General features: G+C 37.7%; 1 protein-coding gene across 2 annotated transcripts in view; it reads left to right on the top strand.

The window, feature by feature from the left end:
* The first annotated feature begins 295 nt into the window (after positions 1–295).
* The window catches only part of KERA (keratocan), an 11,021-nt gene continuing 1,862 nt past the window's right edge, over positions 296–9,454 (top strand). Inside the window, exons 1-4 of one of the 2 annotated variants that reach the window (XM_069095139.1) lie at positions 296–411; positions 589–636; positions 2,380–3,273; positions 8,001–9,454. The exon at positions 8,001–9,454 is cut by the window's right edge and continues 1,862 nt beyond it. In XM_069095139.1, the coding sequence (XP_068951240.1) occupies positions 2,388–3,273; positions 8,001–8,173 (1,059 nt within the window). In that variant the 5' untranslated portion in view covers positions 296–411; positions 589–636; positions 2,380–2,387 and the 3' untranslated portion in view covers positions 8,174–9,454. The other variant, XM_069095138.1, reaches the window with a different exon arrangement.

Raw genomic sequence — 9,454 nt, 5'->3', positions numbered from 1 at the left:
CAGGACATTGATTGTCTATTTTTGCAATAAAATTTAAGAAATGATTCTATAAAGATAAAATTGTTTAAATCATTTAAAATCTGTGTGTTTTAATTCAAAATCTGAACTATCATCTGTTACCTGTCTCCATGAGATCTATTCTTTTTTCTGTTATAGCCTTTTCTAAACTGTGGCTACGGAATAAAACTGCTTGGAAGTGATACAGATTCTTGAAATTCAAATCAGAATGCCCTTCTCCTATGCTGACTAGGTACAGAGGTGTTGTTGTGGTAGTAGGGGTTAAAGTTGGAGACACTTCTGCATATATATTAGGCTGGATTCATAAAACGACAGTGTGGAACAGAATGGAACTATTACAGTCAAAAAGCAGTGACCAATAAAAAAGGGAGAAGAAGGTCCAAGAAAGCTGAGGTAGGCTGTCTTCTGAAATTCTGACACACTGGAAACAATAGATAATAAGGTGTACATGAGATCAGGTCAGAGTGAGTTGTTGACTCCTGTAACAAAAATCTCAGAGGAGAAAAATCAAAATCAATTGCTTCCACTCAAAGATCATCATTGATTTAAAACTGATTTTTTTTTTAACAGCCTTCAGACTCAGACCCAGGACTCCGCACTAGATTCCTGGAAAGCAAGGTAAATTATTTTTGTGTTTTTAAGCTTATAGTTAATGCTCAGAGGCTTGGGTCCATCACAGATGGGGCAACAGCATCAGGGAATTGAGGTTCCCCTCTCCCCCTAAAAATAGTGGATTTTTCTTGACTGGAAAGTTGCCCAAAGCAACATTCAGCAGTTGGGAAGGCTGACATCTCTGAAACCAGCCTTACCCCCACTTGCTGCCTCTTTCAATGAATAAACCGCAAATTCAATCCCTGGAACTGATTTTAAGTTTTTTCCAAAGGCAATCACTCAGATCTATTTTTTCCTCTTTTAAGTAAACCAGGGAAAGTTCTTTTGCTAAAAGACTGCTGTTTTTTTTTTCCCCATTTCCTTGCTGGGTCCACAACAACTTATCTATATTCTGAGAGTCAGAATATATTTATTTTTTAAAATGTCAACTCCAAGTTAAAATTTTATTTTATTATTTACTTTTGCTAATTCTCCATGACACTTTTTTGTCTTTGGCCAAATTGGAAATTTTGCATTTTAAGTTATTAGTTAAAAAGGAAACCAAATCTGGTGTGTATTTCTCATCAGTGAGAAAATTACCATGCCTAGATGTACCCTGAACTTTAAACAAATATGTAAGAGCTCATTAGTGCATTTTCTGGTGTAAATATCCTAGATGTCCACCTTGATTCTGACGTTGCAAAAATACAGGGGATGCTGGGTTTCTCCCTTCCATCCCTCATCCCCTATTCCACACCCACCCCACAACCCCCCAGGAGAAAAACTAACATTGGGAAGGAGAGCAGCTAATTAATTAACAGTTTCCCCCAAGTTTTCAGAACCTGGCTTCAACAACCAGCTGGGAAAACTTGCTTTGATCTTTCTCTCTTTCTGGTTGAAGGCGAAAAGAGCCTGGAAAAAAAACCTCCACCAGATGTTTTCTTCATTTAGTAGCAAAAGTGAAAACATATGCCCATCTATTTTGCAAGGACACAAGACCTTGCTTCAGGTTATCAAAAGACAACTTCATTGGGCTTTTGTGTTCTCACCACCTTTTTCAGGTTAACTGTTTGATGTGATAATAAATGATTTGTAAAGGAAAAGTCATCTAAACTACTATAATCTGCCTTACTATTGCTCCACTTTTTAAAAATTAAAATGTATTTATATTCATTTATTGCTTTATTCATTCATTTGTTTATTTATTCAACCAACCATTTATTTGTTCTTTCATTCATTCATCCATGTATTTGTTTGTTCCGTAGTCAGAGACTTAAGATCAGAAAACAGACAGCAGAATTTAGCTTACATCTTTTCTAAGATTGATGCTGCACCTCATAGACTGACAGAGTGCCTCACATACATAGGGAACACTCAAAGAAATGCTGAGAGATTGTTTGGATATGATTGATTCCCTTCCCCAAGTTAATTTTCTAAACTAGTGTTTGCAGTGACCTGGTAATGAGCAGGAGAGGCAACATGAGTCTGAGAAGAGGAAATCTGAGTTCAAATTCTGTCTCTGGAATAGTCTGGTTTTGCAATTGTGAAAAAGTCACTAAGGCAGTCAATGACCAGAGGAGACTTACTAAAACTATAATTTGCATAGTAGGCAATGATGTGAATTGGTAAGGAGAATCCTCGGACCTCATCAGGAGTTCCCTACACTGACAAAACCATAAGTCTGGACAAAAAGGACTGTACAAAGAATAATGCATTAAAGATTAAAATTGTTAGTGAAATTTAGCTAAATGTTCCTTTCCCTTATTCTAGGGGGCCTAATGGCAGCCACAGTCTACTTCCTCATCTTGGCTCTACTTATAGTCAATGCTTCATGTGCTCGAATTGCAAGGCAGGTCTACGAGGTGACCCATCCAGATGACTGGACAGCACTGTCCTTTGATTGTCCTCCAGAATGTTTCTGTCCTCCCAGTTTCCCTAATGCTTTATACTGTGAAAACAGAGGTCTGAAGGAAATCCCCTCCATCCCTTCAAGAATATGGTATCTTTATCTGGAAAACAACTTGATCAAAACCATTCCCGAGAAGCCTTTTGTGAATGCTACCCAACTTCGATGGATAAATCTCAACAAAAACAAGATCACTAACTATGGGATTGAACGAGGGGCCTTGAGCCAACTGAAAAAGCTGCTTTTCTTATTTCTGGAAGACAATGAGCTGGAGGAGGTGCCTGCCCCTCTTCCTAGAAGTTTAGAACAGTTGCAGCTAGCAAGGAACAAGGTCTCTAGGATTCCTCAAGGGACCTTCAGCAACTTGGAAAATCTGACCCTCCTTGATCTTCAACATAACAAACTTTTGGACAATGCTTTCCAAAGAGACACCTTCAAAGGTCTCAAAAACCTTGTGCAACTCAACATGGCCCAAAATGCCCTCAGGAACATGCCACCCCGGTTACCTGCCAATACCATGCAACTATTCTTGGACAACAATTCTATCGAAGGGATACCAGAAAATTACTTCAATGTAATCCCCAAGGTGGCTTTCCTGAGACTCAATTATAATAAATTATCAGACTCGGGTCTCCCCACCGGTGGTTTTGATGTTTCTTCAATTCTAGATCTACAGTTGTCTCATAATAGACTCACCAAAGTTCCACGAATCAGTGCTCACCTTGAACATCTCCATCTGGATCATAACAGAATAAGAAGTAAGTAAAACTTCACACACACACACACACACACACACACACACACACACACACCATTCTTCAGAGTTGGAGGTCTACAGGTGTAGAACATTGCATGCAACATTGTTTTTTGTTGTGTGGATTAGTTTTGCTGATTTTGTTTTCCTTTTTATCCTTTCTAAAAATTATTGTTCTAAGGGTCAACTCTATGAGGGGGGTAGATGAACAAAGATTCAGGGGAGGGGAAATATAGACAATCTGAAAATGAAAGGTGCCAATAATTGTGTGTGTGTGTGTGTCTGTGTGTGTGTGTGTAAGTGATCATCATAGAAAGAGAGTTTGTTTTCATTGATTAATGAAAATTTCTGGTTCTGATTCCTAAGTGCCCATCATATTTTCTCGAACTTTTGCCTATGAGGTTCATTGTCTTTAATTGCTCATTTAAAACATATCTTTAAGACCAATGAAGTTCTAACATATAAACTGGAATTTGAAGGGTCGACTCCTATAAACTAAGAAAGGGTAAGCCTTCTTGTTTGGGACAGTAGACTGTCTGCCATACTGATCCCAATCTGAATGTTTCTGACTCTGAGTTCCTCAGGCTAGATAGATTCCTGTTGAGGGATGTGACTCAGGCAGAGACAGTAATATTAATAGGTGTGGGGATAACTTTCTAAATTATGTAATTTTGTAATTAAAAGTTGTTGAGAGCGAAGGCATCTTTAACTTTGTTTTCCCAGCATCTTAGAATTTCAAACCAATTCCAGTAAACAAGCCTTTGCTAAGTACTTGACATTGTACTGGGCATCTAGGTGACCCAGTGGATAGAGTGAGGACTCATCTTCCTGACTTCAAATCTGGCCTTAGACACTAACTAGCTGTGTGACCCTGGGCAAGTCACTTAACCCTGTTTGCCTCAGTTTGCTCATCTGTAAAATGAGCTGTAGAAGGAAAGGGAAAACCACTCTACTATCTTTGACAGAAAAATCACAAATGGGGTCACAAAGAGTCAGATATGACCAAAAAACAGCTGAATAATAATATAACTGGGTATTGTGCTAGGTAGAGATGCCATAGATAAGAAGACAAAAATTATCATCTGCCTTCAAGGAATTCACAGATGATTGGTGAAGAACAATATATGGAGAGAAGTAGATAACATATGTTGACTGATGGAGAGAGGGAAAAGAAGAGAGAGAGAGAGAGAGAGAGAGAGAGAGAGAGAGTCTTGAGCATTTAATAAGTAATTTAACTTTAAGAACTCCAGAAAAATCTTCCTTCTGCCTGCTGGAAAGAATCTTAGAGGTCTTCAAGTTCTGCCCCCTTGTTTTATAAATGACAGAACTGAGGCCCAGAGAGGTGAACTTGCTTAGGAGTCCCACAGCTAGTAAATGTCTGAGATAGCATCTGAACTCTTTCTGACTCAGTCCAGCACATAACCAAATACATTACTGTGCCTTTCAGTGTGAATAAATCAAAGACATTCCTTTATTTAACTTAAAAAATGATTATTTTGATTCATTTTTCACCTGAAGGGAGAAAGGTCTTGGTCAAAATATAAAATTATAAGGACATTCTGAGAAACAGATGAAGAAGGTAGGCTGCTGGGTAGGGAATTTAGGGGATGAGGATGCTAAAAACACTAAAGACAAATTCATTTACCTTCATGATACTGCACCAAGTCAGGCATAGCCCTACGTGTGAGGGAAGTAACTCCAGTACCTCATTAAGCTACATTCCTATATGCCTTCTGTTAAGGGCATAAGTAGAGTAAAAGCAGAGGGTGTGGGACAGAGGTATAAACCAAGAGGATTAGTATACCTCCTAGATTTTGATAAAATATGGCATACTTTCTACAGTCACTGATGGATGATATGTGTAAATAATTTTTAAAAATTTAGAAGGTTAATCTATCATAGGGTTGTGCTCTGTGTGTAAAGATAACATAAGTTACCTTTAAGAAAATCATTATAAATAATAATAGAAATAATGGATGGCACTTGGATTCCCATTTTGCATCTGTAAAACCTTCATATCATAACTGAGATCTTTTAATAACCTCTATGGGGGTAGGTAAGTCAGCAGTATTGACTGTTGTCAATAATAGTTGACTACCTGTGAACTTTGACTAAACCCAAGTAGGTAGTCTTTCATTGGAATCTTTTATTTTTAGGCAATCAGTGGTTATGTGATTTATCCAGGGTCATATAACTAGTAAATGTCTGATGCCATATTTGAATTCAGGCCCTCCCGACTCCAGGGTTGATGGTGTATTTGCTCTGCCTCCCTGCATTGAAATCTAATACCTAATACAGTAGTTGCTACAGATAATCTCAACATCTCTAAATTGAGATGGATCTAGGAGTCATTCTGGAGAATCCAGGGATACAGGGGAGGTGAGGAAGAAGAGGATTTCAGGTATGTGAACTGGATCTCTTTCCCTAACTATAGTTAATGATCAAAATTGTATTTCTCTGTATCGTAAGTAGGTGAAATTGAGGTTCTGAGAGTTTAGGCGATTTCCTCAAGGTTGCACAGGTTTGTAAATGTTAGAACAAGATCCAAAACCCATATCTCCTGACTTCAACTACAGTGTTCTTTCCGTGACATGATTCAGCCATTTAAGTTGGATTTTGTTGGAGGCTAAGAAATGGGCTTTCCCATAGACTCAAACCTTTGGGTTTTGTTCAGTTTGTGAAACTATTCTTTGTTCTACCTCTGGTAAGACTAGAAATATTTGCTTAAGTAGGCATCCATCATGGTCAATGATTTGAGAAATTTACATATTTTCTTTCATCCTAAATGCCTCAGAAAACTAAAGAAATATTTTGTCATTGGGGTCATTCCAATTTAATTTTTGACAAGAGTAAACTTCTCAACTAAAAATACCAAAATGATGGGATTCAGCCTCTTCTTAATTAATTTTTTTCATGATATCTTAATTTAAAAACATTGATTAAAGGAAAGATTAGTAGGATTGTACTGATTTGAATGTATTTGTAAAGTAATCTTCTTGGAGTAGTGTGGTATCATGGTTAGAGAACTGGGCATGGAGTGGAGGAAGAAATCTGGCTGAGTGACCCTAGGATTCATCTTTCACTACATTAGGTGACTCTCTAGGATTAGAAGGTGCCAGTCTACATTGGCAGAGGGAGTTCCCATTACCAATGAAATCACATTCCCCTCCCTAAACATAAAGCATTTTCTCCTTAGCTAGCCTGACTTTGTAACTCTATTACTCACTCATTCATTCACCAAATATTTCTTAATAGTATAGTGGATAACGAATTGACCTTGGTGTTGGGAAGGGCTGACTTAAATTCTGCCAGTGATACATAAAAGCTGTGTATATAACCTCTCCGTCTCATTTTTATCAACTGTAAAATGGGACAAAATAAAACTCATGCTACTTACCTCTCAGGTAAAGAATTTTTTAAAAATAAAATTATGTGAATAAAATGAGTTATAAGTCATAAAGCTGTAATTAAATGTTAATTATGGTGATCATTGACTTTATTTGCATAGAAGAAAGAACTGTAAAAGATGGGAACCGAGACTATTTTGCTATTTATTTGTTCCTTCATTGAAGACCTACCTATTCCGAGGCCTCATTGTGAAATCCAAAGAACTCTTGGTTCTAAAAGGTCCCAGCAGAGGGAAAACTCTTCCAGGTCTTATGCCCACTTAAAAGATGTTTTGAGTAATGCCCTAGGATCATAGATTTCACACCCCTCCAAATCATCATTTTACAGACAAGGAAATTGAGACACAGGGAGGATAAGTGTCAGAATAGCAAATGGAGTCTTAGTATCCTAGATTTAGGGATAGGAGAGATCTCATAGGTCCTTTAGTCTAGACCCTTTTTGATGAATGCAGAAACTCAGGTCCAGAAAGATTAAATTAATTGTCCAAGGACACACAGAAAGTAAAGAGTAGAGGTAAGTTTTGAATCCAGGTCCCCTGGCTCCAAAGACTATGCTTCTTTTTTTTTTTCTATTATGCATCATTCAAGAGATGTGTGCTTATTGCTTTAGGACCAATTTAGCTAAGTTGGGGGAAGTCTATCACCCGAAATCTACACATGAAGGTTATTAAGGGGTTTTGCTGATGTTTGTTGTTGTTGTTGAGTTGTGTCTGACTCTTCATGACCCCATTTGGGGTTTTCTTGCAGAGGTACTGGAATGGTTTGCCATTTCCTTCTCCAGATCATTTTACAGATGGGGAAACTGAGGCAAACAGGGTGAAGTGATTTATCCAAGGTCACAAAACTAATAAGTATCTGAGGCCAGATTTAAATTTAGATCTTGCTGACTCCAGACTTGGTGCTCTATACACCACAACACCCAATGCTTTATATAACCTAGAACAGGAATAATTCATCTATGTATCCTGGATCCTGTGGGCTGTCTGGTTAAACTCTATTGAATACTTCCCAGAACAATATTTCTAAATGCATGAAATAAATACCTAGGATACCAAAGGAAACCAATTATACTGAAATCAAGTTATCAAAACATTGATAAGGTCACAGATCCCAAATTAAGAAACTCTGACCTAGAATTCTAAATCCACATGGATGGTTATCTTGTATTTTTGGAGAAAAGTGCTGTGTGTGTGTGCGTGTGTGCGCGTGTGCATGGGTGTGTGTGTGTGTGTGTGCGCGTGCGTGTGCATGGGTGTGTGTGTATGGCACATGTGTGTTTATGGAATAAAATCCAAGAGTGTTCATACTCTTCTAACCTGTTCAGGTGTTAATGGTTCAGTGATGTGTCCAGCGACTCCTGCTGTGGCAGGAATGCGTGATTCCTTCAGCGATGGACCCCGTCTCCGCTACCTTCGCCTGGATGGAAATGAGATCAAGCCCCCAATCCCAATGGACCTAATGGTCTGCTTCAGGCTTCTTCAGTATGTCGTCATTTAAAGCACCTTCCTCTCCTCACCCCCACCCTCATCATCCTGGAAGGGGGTTTACAGAGTCAGTGTTCTGGTATAAAGTTCATTACACTTTATAGGTAGTACAGATTGAGATACATTTTTTTTCCAATTTTTCTACCGACTATGTATTTTTTATTGTTTTGTTTTCTTCATTTTTTGATTTACAAAGTTTAGTGGTATATGTTTTTTTTAAAGGGAAGAAAACCCAAAACACAAGTACCACAATACCTGCCATGTCGCTTTAATTTGTTTTATTTTTAATTTATAAAGCAGAGTGGTTATGATCATCTCTATGCTCTAAAATAACATGGCCTTTACCTTTTCTCTTTTCTTATGGTATTAATTAACTTCCAGCACCTGCAATTAAATTGCTGATTGAGAAAGGAAAGGCTATATGTACATATGCATGCTAACATTCATATTTTTAAAAAGTTATGCATGGATTAAGAAGGGTGAGGGAATGATAGGGGAATGAACAAAAAAGAGAATACAAAGAGAAATAATAGTTTCTTTGTATTAAGCATATGCTGAAAAGTTACTGGTGAACAAGTTTCATATCTCACTATTAGGTCATTTAGCTTCAAAATGATCTAGAACAGAATGGTTAGAAAGTGGATAAATATTTCATAAGTTGATAGATTTAGGGTTGGAAAGGACCTCAGAGGTCAACTACCTAACTCCTTCATTTTTAAAATGAACAAACAGACTTAGCAACAGGTGGCAAACATAACAGTCCGGATTTGAGCAAAGATCTGATTCTAAATTCAATGAATGGTCTTTCTACCTTACAATCTTCTCTCTCATGACATGAGAATCCATATAGTTACTCTTCTTAAAAATACTTAAAAAAGCAGGAGACACCATGGTACAGTACAAAAACTGTTAGATATGGAGTCAGAACAAAGAAAGAGAACAAGCATTAATTAAGTGCCTACTGTGTGCCAGGCATTTTCCAAATATTATTGAACCTACTAGGTTCATTCTTAGATCAGCTTCTTACCACCTATGAGACCTTGGACATGTCATTTAAGTTTCCTGGCTTCAGTTTCCTTATCTGTGAGATGCTGGAGTAATTAAACAGCCCAAGATTGATGATCATTATGATCTGTGATTCAACTGGTGTAAATATTTGCTTTACAAACAAAGATCAAGACCCTTCAGTACCTTAGTAGACCATCTTTATGTGCTTTCGAAGAAAGATAGAAAAAAGATAGGAAGGGAGGAAGGAAGGAAGGAAGGAAGGAAGGAAGGAAGGAAGGAAGGAAGG

This window comes from Petaurus breviceps, unplaced genomic scaffold (genome assembly GCF_028583685.1).
Source record: "Petaurus breviceps papuanus isolate PSGF00001 unplaced genomic scaffold, PetGlider_PUasm1.0 225, whole genome shotgun sequence".
Taxonomy (NCBI): Eukaryota; Metazoa; Chordata; class Mammalia; order Diprotodontia; family Petauridae; genus Petaurus; species Petaurus breviceps.
This window is presented reverse-complemented; position numbering and strand designations above follow the sequence as displayed.